Genomic DNA, 22,472 nt, shown 5'->3' with positions numbered 1-22,472 from the left:
GTGTAGTGGGTACTTAATGCCGTGCCTACGTCTTTCAGTGCTCAGATTAATCAAATACTAGAACCAAGCATCCTGATTCTCTTTTCTTAAACTAAATTCTTGTGTAGAAACAAGTGAAGAGACACTGGGGTAAATGAGGGGAGATTTAGAAACAAATGTGTAAAACTTTAATTTTATGTAGTGATATTTAAAAGAAGGTTAAAGTTTGTAGTGAAGGTCATGGGTGTGTAGCACTGGCAGGTAGAACTGTGTACACAACTTGTGGGTTGAAGGCAAGAGGAGATGGAGGAGGCTGACTCCGATGGCCCGTCAGCCCTGGCTTCCCGTTGGGCTTAGTGTGGTAATGCTCTGCCGAGGAGGTAGTTAATGGCTGGTCTCAGTTTTACAGTAAATGTCCTAATAGTTTGTCACAAAACCTACTTAAATTGTTATCAGGTTGCCTGTAACAGTTGTAAAAAAAAAAAAAAAGCACTGCAATAAGTTCTTCAGCTTCATCATACTTAGGGTATAAATGTATTAGTCTATAGAAGGTTTAATAAATGTATTAGTTTATAGAAGGTTTTTTAACAATTTTTTCACATAGGTTCTTCAAATTTGTGTAAGCCTTTCTCTTTCTTCCAGTTATTATAAACTGAAAAGGCTGGAGGGGGGGAGGGGGAGGGAAATTATGTTAGTTGGCAAATAAATTGCTGCTGCTGCTGTCTGTGTTGGTTTGTATTCCTCCTGTGTCCCTAGGGCTCAGATAATGTCTGTCTCTAAAAAAGCATACATAATCCACAATGAAATGAGCTGGTACCAAGGTTTGCACAGCCTAGAGGTACAAATTAGGAATGTGCTATTTTAACATTAGACCTTTTGGAAAATGTAACCTACCTATTCTACTTGTAAGGCCTTACTTGTAACTATGTCATTAGATTTCATATTTCAGGGAAGAATAAACCCAATGGTCAGCCTAATAAACAGATGCTGTGCATTGCAGAAAATTTGAAAACATAAAGATAGGCTTGACTTTTAATGTGTTTTCCTTGAGAGATGAGGAAGTGATAATCTTTTTTTGAGCTGCCTACTAAATTTATAGGGTGGGTATGCCCTGGCTGATTAAAGGCTTGGGAACTGGAGGTGACTGCTGAATTGGAAAAAAAACCCACCACCCTCAAAAAAACCTCAGACTTTTTTGACATAATTCTTTCTTCTGATTGCTTTTGTTTTTAGAAGAACACAAGTAGCAGAAAGAAGGTGGGGACATAAACATTTTGATTATATTATAAAGATTTTATGAGCATTGTTGTAGGGGCTGGGTTTTTAAGAGGACGTTGTGACACCTGTAAAGTGAAATAGCTTAGTTTCCTTCACCCAGGATTTTGAGAAACTGTGTTTGTACCTGCAAAAAAATTTTGTGACCCAAATGGGTCAAGGTCTTGAGCTGGAATTAGTTGGCCTAGCTGGATTGCATGAAGTTGTTCAAAGATGAAAAACTAGTGATTTTGATTTGCAGGATAATGGAACTATTCAGCTGCTTGGAGTATGATGGCATTTGAAGATTGTGTTGTTGCTATTCTTGTTGCTAAAGGTTGAAAGGATGATGCAATTTTAAGATGTTTATGATGAGAAACAGGAAAATGTCACCAGCTTGTGACTGACAGACAAGAGCCTTTAGGAACATACCAGTTGAAACTTTGGGATTTCTTTATGCAGATTTCATGAGTACAAATTTGTCACTCATCCTTATAGAAATAAAAAGCTAATTAACTTTCTTACATAGCCAATTTGCAGGTCCACTGTAAGTGCAGGGTAAAATTAAGGCAAAACAATTGCTTATAACAATGATCAGTCTAACTGATGTCACAAATTATGATTAATGAGTAAATTAGCAGTGAATGCTGTAAATGAGTGCTTTGAAAATTATTTTTAATAAATAAATGAGCACAAAAGCTTTTTATTTAATATTGTATATATATAATAGGTTTTTTAGTATATTAACTCCTAGAGGAATTGTGAAAAGAATAATAACTCATGTAATTTGCAAAGTATCTGTACAGTATCAGGCTGAGATTTCATGCAAAATTTGCCTATTTGTTCATTTGTACCAGGACAGGAGCCTTCACCATTATTTAATGTGAACCAGTTTATGGCCTGTTTACTTAGAATATATAGCAGTTCCTGATAAGTCAGTGGGACACAGTGAATATTGCAAAGTAGGGCATGGGGCAAATAAAGGGTATTTCTATTACTCTTTTTTTTCCTTTCCTTTTGTTTTTCCACCCCATGTAGGAATTTTCTGAGTGTATAATTTGGCATGGGAAGAATGACTTCAGAATTTATAACTAGTAATGAGTCCAGTCACATATCCCACTGAAACTTGATGTCACTAGACAAGTAAAACATAGGGACTCTAAACTAAGTGGCAGTGATTCTTGTGATGGTGTGTGTGCAGTATCCCAAAGTGCATGGCACCTGCCAGCTCACATTGTTTACTCTGCACTCAACCTGCATTTTTGAGTGTCAGATGAAAAGGTTCCATGGGAACAGTTGTGACTGTATCATCTTCCAGCTTTTGTTGCTACAAAATAAGTCTTTACAATCAAAAAGTTACTGTAGTTTTTCAGAAGTCTCCTGAAACATCAGAATATGCTAGTTTACAAGTAAATGGGGTTTTTGAAAGAAGCATCATAACATGTTTAATTTTTTCTGATGTCTTTGTTACTTTACTCACACTTGCTGTGAATGCTGCCAAAGGATATGATAGGATATGATTTCTGGATTTTTTTATTCTAATTTTGGAAACTTTTTTCGTATATCAAGCATATGATAAAGTTTAATCATAAGTGGAATTATGGTATGCTAGGAACTTCCATACACCCCAAAGAGAGAGTCTAGAAACAGAAAGACATTAAAGTCTGCATTGTCTATATATCATGTCCGTAGTAGGTCTGCGTGCTGAGCTTGCTGTACTTGGGCTGCAGACATACCATTAGCTCTCACTTTACCTCTAAAGTAGGTGGAGTCTTGTCCTCATAGTCATCTCTTAATTAGAGGAGTTATGTCCATAAAAATGTCTCTACACAAGAATAGCTCTCAGTAACTGTCAAAAGAAGAGGGCTGAAATACTAATTTCAAAAACATTTTTGTCAGACATTTTATTTGAGTGCAGAATGAAAGTATTACATGTCCTCGAAGCAGAGCACAGAGTATAAAAGAGCAAAATTAAAACAGGTAATTTCATAACATGATGAAATGTGAATCAGTCAGTTCCGTTCATTACTTCAGAATTGTACTTTAACTTACAAAAGACAATGTGGAAGTGCAAAAGAGAAGAAAGAGATGTCTTATGCGTGCGCAAAGCTATGAAAACATTCCGATCCAAATGAGTTATCTTAGTGTCATGTTATACATATATTTTATGGAGCATTAATATGCCAAAAAGGACAGCTTCTTTCTGGATAGTGGTAAACTATCTCTATTTCAGAAGTTCCTGTGCTTCCTGGGGGACAACTTGACTGCTTGTTGAAGCAGCAACCTAAATTCTATGGCTTTAAACTCCTTAAAACAAATTAAAACTCAGTATATTTAAGGTGAGCTAGCAATAAACTCAATTTTCCTTCATATATTAGAGCATAATTTTTAATAGTTCAATAATTGTTACTTGAGCATCTCAGAAGTCCCAGCAAGAAGTGCTTAACAAGCAGCAGAGTGTGGGAGACAAAGCTTGTGGTACTCTTCGTAAGTCCAAGTTTGGGAAATCTTCTGCTATAATTTTTTTTCCTTGACAAGGTATCAAAATTCAGCATCTGAACAAATATCTGAGTAGGCACTGGTAGGTAAACAAGCTTAAACAAAAATACCTTGTGTTGTTTGCATTTAATAGCCAATAATGCTGCAATTTTGATGATGCCCACAAGAGAGTTCAAATCCAGAAATATGAAGTGCTGATTTTAACTTTTTTAAAAATTTTACTTTTTTAAAAATTTTAATTACACTTTTGTTATTTCAGTTGCAACTTTATTGAAATGTGACCAAGTAGACTTTCAAAAGTGCTGAAAGGCTGTGATATCATAGTTGTTAACCTATTACATCAGATTTTTTTGGCAGATTTAATTGCATTGGAAGGTTCCCATATAGATTATTGCTGTGCTTAGTGAAGTGTGCTACAGAGAGTTTTTGTTGGACTCTGCACTGCAGTTGTTAAGGGAAATTGAAAATAGTTGTCAGCTCTCAATCAAAATTGCCCTCATGTTAATGAGCACAACTGTGTATGCAGTGTAGTTGTGTTTGCTATCAGAGAGCCTACCAGCTTAGGTCAAAATCAACGACAAGAAACTGACAACATTAATTGTGGAGATAATTTGTGTCAAACCTTAATTAACAACCTTTATAAAGATAAAGGCAACAAATACTACTTTTCATTTTTGGTTCTGTTGGGCTATGATTTCACGTACCCTTACACTGATGATGGTCACTTTATATGTAATGAGGTGAACATGTTGATTGAATAATGAAAAGATGGATTGCATAGTACCTATCTTTCTCCATGGCTGGCTGGCTACTATCACCATAATCTGAGCATCTCTTGACCATAAAGGCGTTTATCCTCACAACACCCATTAAACATGCAGACATTATTATACTTCTGGTGCAGCTGCTGAGCCTGAAGCAGAGAATTTAACTGGTTTGCCAAATTAAATTTAATTTTGTGAATTTAAAGATTAACTGCTGAAAAGGGCCATTGTATGCAGTAAAACGTCTGAAGTGTACAGGACTACTATGAGTTTACTGTTTCAGATAAAATTATCTGTGTTTTAATAATAATCTACCTTCTCTGATATTGTATGATTCCTCAAAGATAAATGTCTTACTTTCAAGATTAGGCACTGGAGAAGGGTTGTGGCAATGTTTTCTTACAGGAAATACTCACTTATGCACAAGGAATATTTGACCAGCCACATACCTTATTTTGTCAGCTAGATTATGGCCTAAATGAAACACAAACATCATCACAGTTGCCTTCTATACTGGAATGTGAAGCTTTTTTATTGATGTAGATAATATCAGTCCTTACATACAATAATGTGGTCTTTACATACAACCTTAAAAACCTTGCTTTTCTTGAAAAATGTCTACAAATAGGGAATTACATCATTACGTAATAACTGCGCTTGTCTTTTGCCTCTAATGCTTTGTAGCAATTGCTGTTAGTTAACAAACAACAGCTTTACTATTTATCAGTCCAGCAAAAATTCACATAGGACTGGAAAATTACTGTTCTTCGTCAGGGAGCTATGAAAGCCATGTAGGTATTCAGCCCTATTTCTGGAACTCAACCATGTGGATACAGCTCTGCAGAAGCTAGTAAGCAATGTTCATAAGGAGTCATAGCACTTATAGTCCTTCACCAGGTTTGGCCCAATCCTAGATGAAGACATTGTCAGAAAACTGGTTTTACCTCTAACAGCAGTTAAGTTTGGTGGAGAATTTTTTGTTTCATGTATATTGCTATGTGCACTGTTTGATAAACAGCTATGCAGTTTGCACAGTGTTGGAGATGAAGGGTTGGGGTTTTTTTTGTTTCATTCATGTTCAACAGCAATGGGAAAGGTAAATTTTCATGTAGTGTAAATTAGTGAAAGCTCTCTTGTGTTTACCTAAACTGCAGGAAATGGAGAATTTGTCTCTGATAAGGAGGGAAGGGATTCTGCTTTATTAATCTCTTTTTTAATATTGTTACCATTAATTTAATATATTGCATATTAGTATAATAAAAGCATGCCAACCATAGGTATCATGGTGACTGTCAGGGATGTAAAACCTAATAATAGAATATGGTGGGGTTTTTGGTTGATTGATTGGTTGTTTTGGGGTGGTTTTTGAAGAGCTAATTTAACATAATTCAACATGGTCTTTACTTATCATTTTTTGATGCTTTTTTTTTTTAATTTCTTTGTTTAAAATTCTGCAGTTCTTCTGGTCCCAAGATAGTTAAGTGAAGTGTTGCGGGAATGAATGCACAGAATGGCTCTTAAATTGAGATGCTTTCCCTCCTTAACCATTGTAAGGCATGGCAAAATTGGCAAATTTTCCAAAACAGACCTTGTCCCTAAGGAAATGAGATGTTGAAATTATCAGTTTGATAATTGATTTCAAGCTTTTGATGTTTTATTGATGTTGAAATTATCAGTTGGGCAAGTCACTGAATGTATGAGTGAGGGCTAAATTTAGAATTTAAAAGCTGCCTATGAGCTACTATACGTAGTTACTCTGTGCTGATGGACTTGCCCACGCAGTGTTTTGCTTGCAGTTGGTTTGCAGTTCAACACTGAATTCACAAAATGTCAAAAAGAATAAAAAGAGAATAGAAGAGCATCATTTTTCACTTGATGGCACACAATCACAACTTGTGCCACAGAATATCAGCATATCAGATTCAGTCATGTCTCTTTACATATCAGAGTGCTGAGTTAATATGTGCATAGAAAAGGATTCAAAGCTAGCAGTTTTGGTGAAACCCAGATGCTCTTCATCAGAACATGTTTCTGTCTTTTCTGTGGTCCAGGCATAAAGCCTGTGACTTGGGAAAAGATTTTTAGTTTCTTTGCTCTAAACGTGGGGGTTTTTGACAATTTTTTGACATCAGAGAAGTTCTTTCATAAGTTCCCCATGGCAGCAGTGGCACACTATTTTGCTGTGCTCAAATTTGCCATTGCATTTGGTTTCAGGTACACGTTCACCAGACAAAATTAGCACAGCGGATAATTCAAGGACCGGTGACCACTCTGAAAATTTGAGCAATAACAACTTTGCCTTACATCTCTATTGAAGCAAAAAGTATGCAGTTTTTCAGGAACATTATATTCTTAATGCATTTTTTTAAAAAATATCTTTGTTACTGGTATGTTACACATTAGGGGTAGGGTAAAAAGTACTCAGTTCATTTCGTAAACTTAGGACAATCTGCATGCTTTCATATTCACTGTAGCAACATAACAGCAACATCTGAATTTGTTTTATAACAATGACCACATGATATTTTCTTGGCATTTTAAATTAATTCAGTATTTCTTCCAGTGTTACATACATGCATACTTGTAGTCTGCTGGGTTTCTGACATTTAAATAAATATGCTGACAAAAAGCTGCTGTGGAAAGACCAGTTCAGCAGAATAAGGGGTTAGACATCAGAACTGAAGAGAAGGAACTTAGAAATGAACAATAGTGCGGTACAGGTACATAACTGTCAGAACTAAGAGAGGAAAGTGAAGAAGAGTGAAGAGGTTGAGAACAGAAAGGAGCTGACTGCCAAAAGTTGAAGATGAGAGCAAAAATGAATTGCAGCAGCTGCTATAGAGCAACTACTTGTAACAACTTAAAACTGAGAAAGACTACACAGCAAAGACCTGGATTTTTTGTCATTCATTGGTCCTAAGTATTCACTTCATATCTTTCAAATCAGCATCTTAAAGTGTATTTGATCTCTAAACATTTCTCAGCTAAGAAAGAGAATGATGTAAATATTTACAGGAACTTTTCAACATTTCTGTACTGGGGTAGACATAATCTCATAGATTTTTATATTAAATCATTAGAAGTCACATCTTGTGATGGTGTAAGTTCGAAAGTTTTGTTTCACCACAAGGCTGATAAATTAATTTTCATTATGTTGTACAGAAATAGAAGGAAAAAGCATAATTAATTAGAATTCCTTTTCCTACTTCTAAAATTATTTCTGCATTTCTCTCTCCTCTTCTGTTGTTCCAATAGTAGGATCTTTTTCCACTTCTTCTTTCTGGCAGAGTAGGATAATTTGGGAGTGAACAGGAGCTCTATGTGAAACTGTGCCCAAGCATAAATCTCTCTTCTGTTGTAGTCCTTTCTGTGTGGACTCTTAATACATAGTCATTTACCTCCACCACTGCAAACTTACAAATGCTTTCTGCTAAATGTCACTGATTTTAATGGCTCAAAGATGGGAATCCTGTTTTCATGATATCCTGTGATCATAACACTCAGTCATGAATCATGATCTTATTCCAGCTGATTGATGAGCTCGTTTTGCCAGAGAAGACAAATTGGATTTTTTATTTATAATGGTGATAAAATATAATGTGTGATCTTGCTATTCTGATGCTATCGGTTTTCCATTTTATTATAAATTTCACTAGTAAAATCTGTAAGTACTTTCCTGACCTTTTAGTTATTTTCTAATGCTTTCTTTTGCAGGTGAATACTGTCCCCGGAGAAACAAAACATTTCCTTCTTTTTTCTCATTTTGAAATCTTGACTTGGCTTATTTTTTTTTATGTTTACTACTTAGATTAATTTTATTTTGTTTTGTTTTGTTTTGTTTCAGCACCACCAAAGTTTACAAGAACTCCTGTTGACCAGACAGGGGTTTCTGGAGGAGTCGCCTCATTCATCTGTCAAGCTACAGGAGATCCAAGACCTAAAATTGTCTGGAACAAAAAGGGAAAGAAAGTCAGCAATCAGAGATTTGAGGTATTAGGTCCATTGTTCTGTTCCTCTGAAAAACATTAATTCCAACCTTACGTCTAAACCCAATGTGTGTGCTTTGTTATCGGTGATTAAGCAAAATATTGGGGATAATTTAATGGGAGCAGTCGTGTGAAGTTTTTATTTTGCAAAGGGGTTATGCATAGCACTGTTAAAGAGAAAACTGCTACTGCTGTGTCCTAAACTAGCATGATCTAACTGGGGAGCCTTGACGTGCTTCTGTTCAGACTGCTAATTACTTGAGCAGTGATTGCTGTCTCCAGAGAGAGAGCCACCTCCTTTTGTGACAGTGTGCATCCAACAGACCTCGGCTGCTACGGCTTCTGCTGCCACAATTGCTTAGCTCTGTTGCAGAGGGAGATGAAAGGGACATTGTAGTTCCTGCTGCTGAAGAGGAAATGTAAAACTTGTTTGCTTTTGATTGTTTTCCTAACAGTAACCTAGGAAGAGGCTTTAGAAAGAGCTGTTTCCTCACTCCGCAACCTTCAATTAAAGGAAAAAGTAAAGATAATCTGTTCAAAGGGTACTGGTTATTTGGGGAAAATAAGAAGACAAATATTGTTCCCGTTTTTAGTGGCAGGAACAATTAATATCAAATATGGATTGACCTTTAACATGAAGAAAAAACTCAGAAAATGGGGGAACGCATACCAAAACTGACACTAAGAGTGTGTAGTTTTCACTGTGTCTCTTCGCTATTTTCAATGTTAAGTACGGGACTCCTGCATTAAGATAACAACTGTTTGGAAGATGACTAATTTGTAGATAAAACAGTTGTGACATTAATTTTATGAGCGAGTGATCTAAGATATACCTATTAAAAGTTGACTGAATATTGAAGTCATTTGAGTTAATTTTTATTAGTATTTGGGAAGACTGCTTGCCCTGGCTTTCAGGTTAGATTTGTGTCAGCAGAAAAGAATTGTATTTCTTGTATAAGCTGATTTTTTTTATTCCTTTTTTGTTCAAAAAATCTTTAAAGGCATTGGAATTTATTCATTAACCAATATAATTCTTTACTGGTATGTTTACTGCAATGTGAGAAATAAAAGCATGAATTTAAATGCAACCTCCTAGTGCCAAGAACTGTTTGCACTTTGCAGAGCATATGCAGAGCTGTAATTGGCTAGTGGGATTAACATAGAAATTTTATCATAAACTCTACACAATTTATTCCCTTCTGGTCACAAAATTTTCACTTGAGGTGAGTTCCAAACAGTGAAAGATTGGGTATGTACATGTTTACTGTGTTGATTCAGTTTTATTTTGCAATATATTTTGGTTTATTTGCTTCATATATTTTTTTCTATGTACCTATGTACCTGTTTTCAGGGAGAATAAGCAAAAATAAAACAATTTTATTTCCATAAAAAATACTTGAATGGAACTATAAAAAATTAATTTAAAATGTTTTAAAAATGCCTTTACTGGACTGTTGAACAAGCTGTATAGCCAAGTGAGATGGAATGTATTTCAAAGAAATTGAAAATACTTATCAAGTATTTTATAATTTTTATTATAACCACTGAGCAGAGTAGTTAAAAAGTGTGCAGAGCCCATCAATATTTTAAGCAGCTTTCCTTCCTGTCCAAAGTAAGTGCATTAGTTCATACCGTAGGATCTCTAAGTAAGAACATAACAACGGTAGAAATAAGATTCCATAAAGACAGATGGAACATTTGGGAAACAATAAACATCTGAGATTGTCAGCTACACCAATAAGACAATAATTAGTTGGGCTTCTTTTCCTCTTCTTTCACATTAGTATTTTGAATATTTCTCTGAGTTTGATTACTTCATAATAAAAGCCATGAAAATATTTTACCTGGCCACCTGTCTTCATAGAAGCCTAGTAAGTACAGCTGAAAGGGACTTCAATGGGCTATCTAATCCACATGCTTTCCCAGGGATGCTGGGGTTTACATTTTTTTTTGTTTATTTTTTCCTCTCAAATAAACTTGGTCAGCCTCCTACAGAGTTTCACGAACCTTGCCATGATGGTTTTTTTTCTCATGTGGAACCTGAACTTTTTTTACTGGGACTTGATGTACACAGCAGTTGTCTTACCTAGCAATGTGGGAACAAAAAGTTTATTCCCTCTCTCTTCATGGTGGCCTGTTTGATTTTTTGAAGATTATTATCGTTGAATATGGAATGTTCTTGCTCACAGGCTAATTCTCACAACTGAGTGAAAATAATGGTCAGAGCTATACGTTGTTTCACAATAAGACCTTGTGGGACTTTGCTATTAACCTTTCATCTTTTATTATATTGTAAGCATTCAGTAGATGGGGGAGTGGGAGGAATTAACTATCTGTGATATTCAGGAAAGGCAAGAACTCATCACAGGAAAAGTAAATCCATTTACGGTACATATTTGGAGACAAAGGACTTGAAACTTATTCTCTGCAATATTTGCCCAACCCAATCTTCTGCAACTGTTTTTATTGGCCATCCAGCAAGGATTATTCAGCATTCAGATTTAAACAGTAACAATTGCTTTTTTAAAGTATAATGATTGTGATTATTTGGATCCCATGCTTCCATTTTTTATCTACGAATCATTAGTCTGTCTGCTTTAAGATTGTGAAATTTTCCTTTCCCTCATAAATGTCAATTTATCAAGAATTCTAGCTATCCTTTTGGTTGTGCTAAGATCAGATGGAGATTTTGTGTTCTTTAGGTTTGCTTACAACAATGGCTTTACTTAAGGAACAAGGAAAAGTGATAACAGCCTGTTGGCTATCAAACCAATTTCTTCTCAGAAAGAAACAGGTTTTTATCTTATTTCCTCTTAGATGTCTCCTCTCCCACTGCTAAAAAGAAACTGAGCAATTCCAACAATGAAAATGGAAAGATAATGTGCACAGAACCCTAGTTCCCAACTCTGTACTTTATTTCTATCTTACTCTCAACATGTATAGAGATCTAGTAGATTATCTGGGTGTAAATTGGGCATACAAACACAAACATATGTGCAAATAGGCATATATGTAAATTGTTTAGTGCATGTATATATAGATTATGCACAAATATTAATTATTGTGTAAAAAAATTAATTGTGACTGCCCTTTCCTGATGAATGCCATTTACCTAATGGTAGTACTAACATATACTATTGACAAATATTTTTTTTAAAAGTAGATTAAATATATGAATATTATTACTTAATTATTAGGAAGCCTTTTCCAATGCCTGGAGTGCTGCAGTACTCAGAGATACCTGGTGTGATTCTGACTGCAGAACAAGGAAATAAGAGCCATCCAATTAATTCTTTCTCATATGAAAATCACTATTTTTGTGTACATATCGCAGTTTAAAAACGAAACCTTAAAATTTAGCCTTATTATTTAGTCTCTTAACTGGTCACATGTTTTCTAATACATTGTTGGATAAATTTACTTACATTCTGTGGGTTAAATGCATAGCTAAATGGAGTAGTCCTATCTTGTTCAGAAATTGCTAAACCTTTTTCGCTTTGGGGATAAATGAATGAGTAAACTGCACTCTGTGAGTAGAGTGGGAATATAGTCTGCAGCAATTAAAATGAATGTAACTGATATTTGAAGGCATAGTACTTAAGCTAAGAGAATGGCGAGAGATTGGTGGTGAACTTCAGGATAAAATAGCCTTAAGTTACAGAACCCTGTCTTACAGCCTTCATTAGCTTTTGTTGTTGTTGCTGTTTGTTTTTCGCTCTGCCTTTTCTGGAAACTATCTTAGAGCGTCCATGGAATATTCACTGAGCTCATGTATATTACAAGGCATTGCCACTTAAACATTTCCCCATCTGTGTGGAATTTTTCCTGGTATATGTATTTGAAAAACAAATGTGGCTTTGATGACATGAATGTCAACAGGTCACTATTCATGCACAGATTAACTGAGGGATAGGTATTTGTAACAACATCTGTGACAGCTTTTGTTTCCTTCTATAGGTAATAGAGTTTGATGATGGATCTGGATCAGTTCTCAGAATACAACCACTGCGCACGCCACGAGATGAAGCTATTTATGAATGTGTGGCTTCCAACAGTGTTGGCGAAATAAGTGTGTCCACAAGACTCACTGTGTTACGTGGTAAGTCCTTTCTAAACGTAACTAATTTAATTCATAGAGCTGAAAGTGCTATGCTGTTGTAAAAGAGAGGCTTCTCACTGGGAAAGTTAGGTACAGTTCTTTTCAAATGGGCATTTTATAGTCCTGATGCTGGTAAATACGAACTTTTTCACGTAATACTTGAATATTGTATTTCTGATTTTTGACCATAAAATGGTAATGTGAGTATGCAGGGTATGACAGTTTAGAGTGAAGAAAAGATGAAAGAAGTGAGTGAAACAGGAGTGCCATGCACAACAGGTTACTATATCAATTATTGGTAAAAAAATGTTTTACGAATGCATTTGATTTACATTTTAGTGCTGCCCTGGGTAGCTCAGCTTTGTGTGACCAGCACTTACACAGAAATTTTACCTATTAACAGTGACCTAGAAAAGTTGCATAAATGGTTTTTAGATAAGGTTAAGCTGCTACAAGATTTTCGCCCCAAGATATAGCACATAAAAAAGGGGAGGGCTTTTTCCATTTGAAATATGTGTCACCTGAATTCTATTCTTACTTCAGCAAGAAGTTTTTGAAGACAGTAAAGGAAAAAATCCATTTTTTCAACTGTCCTTCAAGGGTGAGGATATGAATGTACTGCCAAGTCTACTGTCTAGATAATACTCAGAGGAGTAAATACTAGTAGTCAAATGACCTGAAAGTTTCATTCTGTCACCTGGAGATGAATGGAAACTGGATTTGGAGACAGTTCATGAAATATTACACTTTTTAGTTTGCAGGGTTGCTTTTATGACTGAAGATTACTGTCTTGTATTGTGATATTACATGGCGTTACTTGATTTGCAGAATTACCTGCTAGTGGCCTGTTTTTAGGAACTGAAGATGATTAGTCAGCTTCACAGAATTTGGAAAAAAATTTGTAAAAATATGTGATTTAATTGTTGTTGTTTTTTTTTTTATCCTTGTATTCCAACAACTGTAGGGTGACAAGGAGGTTTCTTTTCTCTTATTTTTCTCTGAAGTTGGATTTTTATTCAAAAAGGGAAAAATAAAAGATTATTTCTAAACTTTTATTAGCTATTCTGATCAGTACGGACAGTCCTGGCATTACTGTTGGAGTCAACTAACAAAACTGTGTACATATATAACAAGTAATACGTATTTTTCCCTTAGAGGTAGTCTGGTGTAAGCAAGTCTTTTTAATATTTAAAGTTCCTTTCTCTAATGCCATGAATGTCCCGTCTGTTATCTTTTAAAAATTCTTCCCAGACTAGCTAATGAAAATGGGACGATTGATAGTTAGGTTCATGTTTAAACAGCACCATGGACCTGTTCTTAACTCCCTATGATAAGTTTTTCCCTTTATTAACCAATAGAAGCACTTTTTATGCACAGCTTCCTCATTATTGAAAATTAACATAAAATGTCATTTCCATACTGTGTTGAAAGTTTTGTAAATTAAAGGGAGATGGGAAAAGAGAGGAGGGGGCAAAAAAAGCAAAACACTGTATGAAAACTCAGGTGGAAGAAGTATTCTTTGTCTTCAGAGTTTCTTGAAGTGTATTTACAAGATTCTCTGGTCTTGAAATGTGCATGTATGTGTTCTGAAAGATGTTGTTCTATACCAACCAAAGTTCTTATTTTGGGGTTTGTAGAAAAGAAGCAACAGCCCTCATCTGTCTACCGAGGGCCATGGCAGTTGAAAAAGGCAAAGGAGTTGTCTGAGCGTCAAAACTGACTGACTGTAAAATGCAATCTGTTTCTTTGCTTGTCCTATTGATTATTTAATCAATTACTTGGAAGGCATATGTGGCTCTGCTGCCTATTTCATATGCAAATATCTCAGTGCCACTTCAGACAACACTAGCATCAGATCCTGGTTTTAAAAACCATGAATAATGATATGTATATGGAAATGCCTGATGAACAAAAAACGTATGTTATTAGTGAGGAAGTTAAAACTTAAATAAATTTAAATTTTAATTAAAAATTAATTGTCTAATTAAAAATATGAAATATGAAAGATTATGTGTTGTTTCCAGCCATAATACACATGGCTTTTGCAACTGCTGGAAGATACTTTGGCCCCAGGAACAGATTTGCTGATTTAATCTGAAACTGGGAGCATATGAGAACTCATCAACATACTGGGACTGTAGATTTAGATAAAGGGGTAACATCAGAGAGAGCAAGGACCATGCAGAGTAACAGGGCATTGTTAGGGAATTTTGGCAGGGTTAAAATTTTGAAGTGCTATAGGTAAAATGACTTGCTATATTGCTTTGCAAGACAGATGACGATTCAGGGCTAAGTGCATTAGCCTGGAAGATAAGTAATTCTGTTATAAGATGCTTCTTTGCAAACTTACACAAATCTTCATCTTGTACAGTCTGCAATAGTAGCCTTGTGGAAAACACTCCATCTGATAATGCCTTTGCGGGAAAAAGTGCTTCTGTGCCTTATATAGCTGTTTCAGGGATAAATATATATCACAGATGTGAACAGGAATTAACAGACATAACCAAATGCGAAACAGAGTGGAGTGAATTGGATCTGTGGTCTGCTTAGGCTTTACTCATCCCTGGGGCATATGTGTGACTGAATTGCAGAAGATACACATGTAACTTTCATAATGGTGCTTTCACAGACACAACTCGGCATTTGTGCCTCTTGCAAGAGGAAGTCAGAGTTTACCCACAATTCAACCCACAAGAACTGCGACCCTAATAAGGGACATGGCTGAAATCGGGATGTTCCGAGGAGTTGAATTCATTTTTCTTTGTTTGTTTGACTGAATCCAGCTGAACTGCTACAATTCATTGGCACAGCACAGAACAGCAACATTTTTGCCAATATATCCATATTTTTAGAGCCAAACTTATCAGTTTTCCTATCTGTGGCAGTTCAGAGTAACAGTATTTCTATGCGCTACAGGTTTTACCCTGTCTTGTTAGGTTCATACACTATGACCAATCTGTAGTACTTGGGTCTCTAAGAACTGTGAATATACATAAAGTCTTTCTGGGCATTGAAACTTCACCATGTGAGAAGGAAAAAGGGCAGAAAAGGCAGCTACAGATGATAACATTTCAAGGCCTTAGCAGAGACGAAGTATTGGACCTTTTTTCTTTTACCAGAATAAATCAGGAAACATTCCAGGCTAAACTTTTACTTGCTAGGCTGAATATTGTGGCAGTCTGAGCCAAGAGTGAATGTCTGAGATAAATGGAAACTGCTTTTGATTTTCTGTGTATAAAGGAGGTGGCTGCTTTCCAGGACAGATTCACCCACGTGAAAAGACTGAATTTGAACGGAAACAAAGTTTGTAAGGAGAAGTCTGGAAGTCTCCTTCCAGACAAGTGGAATTGATGCTATTTATTTTGGAGCTCTTTGTTTTGAAAATTTGTGCTGAGAACCATATGAGTGGAACAGTGCTTTGATTCTTTAACTCAGAATTATCAGTGTTCAATAGGCAATGAAAGACAATAAAGTGTAGGATCTTCCCATACTCTGCAGACTTCAGAGGTGGAATAGCTTCCTTTTATTGTCCATTCATTTCTTGTTAAAGCCACCTAAGTCTGTTTTTTGGTCTTGCAAATGGTGGATAACTGACATTTTGAATAGCATCATATGCAAGCATATTATTGTTCAGGAAGGAGGAAATGAGGTGCTTCCTTCTTTTAGAGAAGTCAGCAACAATTCCATGCCGCTAATTTTAAGGAATCCTGCTTTTCATTTTCTTAATGAATTTTTGATTATTATTCCTTGATAAAGTTCTGCCAAGACTATAAGTACCTCAAGAAACTGAGCTTCAACTACGTCCTGAGAAGGTGTATGATTGCAGCACAGAAGAGTGCAGGCTTTAAAGGACAAGGTCCAATAGAGCAGAATACCCAAGTGCATTCAACTATCACTGCTGTTTGCTTTGTTTTCTTTGCTGTTTGGGAAGTAAAGAGAGACTACACAGGACACTTAAGCAGAAGGCATTTTGTTTTCTCAGCCCACTATTTTCTCTATTATTGTTGATCGTACTGTGCACTATAAAAATATTGATATATAGCGTCTTTGTACCATGGGCAATGTATAAGAAGAATTTAAGTAAAATTTCTATGGAAAGTGCCTAGGGCAGTTATTCCTTTTTATGCTTTTTAGAAACTTATTGATTTAATGTCAAACAGTCATTGCTGCATAAAATAAAAAGTGAATTATTTACTGAACAGTGTTTCCCTGTCCGTTGATACACACAGAGATTGAGATTGAGATAATTGAGAGAGATTATTTTTATTAGACTCTCAGAAGTGCAGAACATTTTCACACTGTTAAAAAACAAAACAAAACAAAACCCAAAAAGCCCCCAAAACAGAGGTGATGAATCTAAGGTGCTACATTTTTGGTTTCTGCTGCTAGTAATAGATTCAGTGATAATAGAAGCTCATTTCTCTGTTTTCACTGTACCCAGTAGTACTGAAATGAGAAGGAACTATTTCGAAGTAATCTGTCATCTGGGACAGCTATCTTTGAGGGCATGGAAATTAGACAAATGGAGTGGCACGGCTATAATGTTGGAAAATGTGCTGTGGGATGTCTCTCATTTCTAGACGAATGGGAGGAAGGACTGTACATACTCTGGGTATTAGCTGCACGGTAGGAGAAATTTGCCATGTTCCAGCTGGAGCTCTATAAACCATGTATACCAGTGTTTATCTGACTTAACTGTTTGCTGTATAGTTGCAGTGATTATTGCCAGGGGGCTGCTAGTAGGACAGGCTTTTGAAAGTGGAATGAATAGAAACAAGGAAAGCAAGAAAATACCTGAGCGAGAACTTCATACACTGGAAAGACATTTATCTCAGACATGTATTGCACGAGAAGACTTCTGAAGAGGCAAAGGTGTATCTTGCCTCCAGACTTCCTGAACTTTCACTGATCATGCTCTATGTAGGTAGCACCTTGTGACCAGAATTAGCATGTTTATTACAGTCCTATTTTTATTATGCCTCTTTTTGAAGAGGAACACTGTTGTTCATGCTGTGAAAATGGTACTTTGCAGTTTATGTTGTAAAGTCTCTCCTGGGGAGCTGTGCAGGGACGATTAAGGAACAAAACACAGCTGCTTGACAGTCACACAGAAGGATTTTGTGAAATAGTGAAACAGAAGGAGAGGTAGCCAATACAACTTAAGCTTAAAAGAACCCACACCATACAAGCAGTAGTAGAATGGCATGCAGATTTCTTGAAATGGCTTACGAAGTAGTACAACATTAGAAATACTTCCCTGTAATGTTAGGAACTATTTTGAAATATTTTCTTTGGGTAGGCAAATCTGTGTTGGGTAAATAAAACATTTGCCTTCCTTGCAGTATAATTTGAAATGCTTAATGAATTATTGACCTTTATAAAGATGCAGTGGTGGGGTTTAACCACTAGCCAGAACAGGATACAAAAGAATAGTTTTGTGAAATACATGGTCCAATTCCCATGGCTGACTTGTGAGTTACTGTGTGTTTTAAGTTTCTTTATAGTGCAGGCATATACATGGTAACTAATGTTAATGGTGTAGAAAATACTGCACCTAATAAATTCTGTAACAATCAGTAAATATATAAGGGTCTATTACTCTAAATACATGATGCAGGGTATTGTGTTCAACTTCACCTTATCTTATTGATTTCACAGTTATCTATTGTTGACTTTTGCATAGTTCTTAAAAAAAAAAAAAACTATGTAGTTGTTTAAAATATATGAAAATGATTGAATAACTGCTATAACCATTGTAAGAAGTTTCTGGCAAGTGCCTCACCTCATGTTTTTTTATGGTTAATACTTGTTTTTATATTTTCACTTGTGTCCCTAGATGCAAAATGTGTCAAACATATGTTTCTCCTCAGTCAGTGACTATTTTGGTTAAATTTTTTTGTCTTAGTTTTAAACATACAAATTTTTACTTTTCTTTACATTTTTTTACAAAGAACCTGCTACAGGTATTATAAATTTAAAGCTATATTTTAGAAAGCTTCTTCCAAAAAAGTAGAGCAGTCACTTCAAAAAAATGCATGAAACAGCAGTCCCAAATTTCTTGATTGTCAGTGTCAATTCCTGTAGTCAAAACTTTCAGAAATTGGTTGCTTTGGAAAATCAAGAGTACACTGCTCAACTTGTAAGTCCTTTTAAGGTGTCTTAAGAAGGTATCTGTAATCATCAGATTCTTTTTTTGAGAAATCTGTCCTAACTTTATTCCCTACAAACAGGTTTTTTTTACCGATGAAGTTTCTTTCAACTCCTTGTTGTCCGGCGTATTCTTTTAACATGACTGATGGTTCAGTTTTATTTGCTCAATGGACATACATGAAGAAAGTCTCCCTGCTACCAACTAGTAATACCAGCTACCATTATGTCTTTGTAAAAGTTTATTCTTCTTCCTTCTGTTTCTCACTGAATTTCTTATGTCACTGAATTTCATCCAGCCATGTTTCTTTTTTACATACAACGCTATAAAATTATGCAGTTCAGTTTCACATATTTGTACATGTGCATCGGATCAATTTTAGTTTTTGAAATATTAGCAGTAGTAGAAAATTACTTATGCCTGACATTTATAGGGTAGTATGGATGGTCCTAAGATATAAACATTGGCTTGAAATCAGTAAGCTGTCTAGGCTGTATCGTATTTGTTCTTATTATATATCTATGAAAGAAAAGAAACTAGTGGGTGCTTGTTCATAGATAAATGTCTGACAGTTGTTGTGATCTAAGAAGAGGAATTGAATTAATACTGGACAAAAGCAGAGCAGTTCTATTTAGCTTGAAAGAATTCTTCACCAGACAGTTTTGGCTAAGAATGTACACCTGTTAAATACTTTCAGACAACAGCTCAATGACTAATTTTAGCATGACCCCCATTTGGGTATTCCTGTTCTAGTATCTAATGACTGCATATAATGTTATAGGCGTTTTTGATAACAAGAGTGAGTATATGCTGGCCACATGGAAAACGCAGACTAAGCTATCCTGAGCAGATGAATTTTAAAACACATTTGCTTTATTCTTTTTCCCCACTCATTGATACCTATGATGATTCAGTCTCTTTTCTCACACTGTGATCCTCCAATCATCAGAAATCTGTCAGAAGCAAGTGACAATAAGAACAATGAAAAAGGAATTAGTAGAGGGAGGAAGAGTATTTCTTCTGCTAGTCTGTCCTTGCAGAACCAGTATCAGGTGATGTAAGCACAGCTTTAAAATGAGATTTCCTAACTCTGTAGAGCCATGACCTGCTATATACAATAGGTTACTATTTTCATCTGGTTCCTCAAAGACTGACCCAGATTATAAGCAGCACACAGATATGATATTACAAATGATCTTTACAAGAAAAGGCAGACCATTAACTTTGTGTACAACTGCTACCTGTTCTGAATAAGGATAGTTTGGTTTTTTTTTAATTCTGTGCTATAATTTTGATATTTTGCAGCACTATGTGTCTATGTACGTATGTAAAAATTCTAACTTTTTCTAGTTTCTGCCTGGATGTAAGGTAATTCAATTTAACTAAAACTGTCATTCAAATTTGCATTGTGTTTTTTAATCTATTTGCAAAATGGTGGCCCATTTGTCTATTATAATTGATACAAAAAATAAGTACAAAATATTTTTTCTTACACAAGGATTTTTTAGAATGCAATCACTTTTCCTGGGATTATGCATGCATTTAAGGCCCCTGGCCTTGTGTAGAGTCCTATTGGTTCAGTATCAGAGTTTAAGTGTATGCAAGCTTTCATTGTTCAGTGGCCTAAAACCACTGTCTCCATCAAAGCCAATGTCTTAATGAAAGCCAATGCAATTAATCAAATGCCATGTTTCCTGTTGTTGTAATCCATGGCCTCAATTCTGCATGCAATTTATCCATCTGTATGTCCATTCACTTAACAAACTCTTAGAATATTAATTAGCAATGTAATTGTCATTACTGCACAACATGAAAGTAAAATTGACAGCAGAATTCTGTGATTTTTTTTCATGTCAGTATTTCATATTGATTAAAAAAAAGTAATGTAATTCTAGAGATTATCTGTTTGAGAAGATGATATGATGATTAGTTGTTCAACCCCTCACGATGTCAGCATATCTCTAAGGAATCCTGTGGTATTAGCATCTTGATAGTTTCAATGTAATTGTCATCACAGCAAATATTCATATGAGATGCCTAATATTGCATAATAAAACCAAGCCAGTTACTAGAAGACATTCATGTAGTAGGTCTGTCTTCAGCTTTCCAGGCTAGTGGTTTCTGTGAACGCTCATGTCTTATCAAATGCACCACTGGGATGACAGAAATGTTTGCAGAGATGTAGGACATGTTTGACACTAGTGTACTGAAGTGACAGTAAAATTAAGTCCATTTTAATGTAATAAGTGCTAGTCTTCAAATACGGAAAAAGCCTAGTAAGAATGCGTTTTTACATATATCTGAAAAAGTAATTTAGAAATTAAAGAAAGCTTATGTAATACTTCAGCTTGCTTAGCCTGGCAATGGGTTGTAAAATAGCATTTATTACTATGATTGTTAAGTTTTCAAAGATTTGACATAAAAAGCAAAACCTAAAAAGCAAAATACATACAGAAGTATTTAAAATATTTTTGGTGAATTTATAAACATTAAAAGGAAGCTGAAATTCAATGGATCTTGTCAAGGCAAAAATATTTTTAATTATTAGGACTAGTAATAATAAAATTCTGAAGCAATGATGTTTACTTGTTGCAGGAAAGCAAAGGGGTTTTCTTTGCATTAGTGTGGTAGGAGGTTGAAAGAACTGTTATTTAAGTGGCTCTGTGGGGAAGGAAAAACTTTTATGAATACTCTAAGGCTTAGGCAGGATATAAAATCCTGTTACGATATATATCACTTCAGGTATTTCAATGCTTGCTGTAAACTGACATGAAGTTCTACAGCTGACTTACTACTGTTCCATTTATCTTTCTAGCAAAGATGCATTAATAAAGTTACCACTCACTAGTTCAGCGTTCAGCAGCAAATGGAATTTGTCTTCATTTACAAATGGATAAATCATGTGCAAAATTGTGACTTAAGTCCACCATGATTTAAATTATTCCATTAAAATGATTTACTGTAAAACTACTACAAAGAATCTACTGTGATGTAAAATATTAGCTAGTAATAGTAGCATTTTAGCACTTTTGTTTATAGTGAATGCATCTTTGACATACAGTGTCAGTGCATGCTTAATATGACTAACAGCAAAACAGAATAATGAGGTAATTTTTCAAGTGGAAGCATTTCAATAAGCTTTTCAGTCAAATACAGTCAAAAAGCACTCATTGGAGCCAGGTGTTTCATTAGGACCATCAATGCACCTGAATCTTGGCTTATGACACTGTGGTCTTTCATAGCATTGACATATTTCAGGAGATATTGCCTTAACAGTGCATATCTGAATTATTGTTATTGTCTGAGTTATTATTGCTACAGCAGAACCCCTCTTCGTCATCTACCAAAGGTCTTGGGAGTCTGGGGAGGTCCCTGCTGACTGGAAGCCAGCCAATGTTATTCCAATTTACAAGAAGGGTGTGAGGGAAGACCCAGGGAACTACAGATCTGTTAGTCTAACCTCAGTTACTGGAAAAATTATGGAGACGATCATACTGAGTACTTTTGAAAGGCATTTAAACAACAGTGGAATCATCAGGCACAGTCAATACAGGTCCCCAAAGTGAAAGTCCTGTTTAACTAATATGATCCTTCTGTGATTCTAGTGGATGAAGGGAAGGGGGTGGATGTAGTTTTTCTGGAATTTAGTAAGGCTTTTGATACTGTCCCTCACAGCATCTGTCTGGGTAAGTTGTCCAGCTGTGGGATGAGAGTGTTCATGGTGTGATAGGTGAAGAACTGGC

At 35.5% G+C, this 22,472-nt stretch overlaps 1 protein-coding gene across 1 annotated transcript in view; it reads left to right on the top strand.

Annotated features, from left to right (window-relative positions):
• PTPRD (protein tyrosine phosphatase, receptor type, D) overlaps window positions 1–22,472 on the top strand; it is a 284,005-nt gene that overhangs the window by 60,141 nt on the left and 201,392 nt on the right. Inside the window, exons 2-3 of the mRNA XM_009885407.1 lie at window positions 8,341–8,486; window positions 12,440–12,581. Of these exons, the coding sequence (XP_009883709.1) occupies window positions 8,341–8,486; window positions 12,440–12,581 (288 nt within the window). The remainder of the gene's footprint in view (window positions 1–8,340; window positions 8,487–12,439; window positions 12,582–22,472) is intronic.

Source organism: Charadrius vociferus, unplaced genomic scaffold (genome assembly GCF_000708025.1).
Source record: "Charadrius vociferus isolate BGI_N301 unplaced genomic scaffold, ASM70802v2 scaffold635, whole genome shotgun sequence".
Taxonomy (NCBI): Eukaryota; Metazoa; Chordata; class Aves; order Charadriiformes; family Charadriidae; genus Charadrius; species Charadrius vociferus.
Note: the sequence above shows the minus strand (reverse complement) of the source record. Positions and strands in the feature narration are given on the sequence as shown.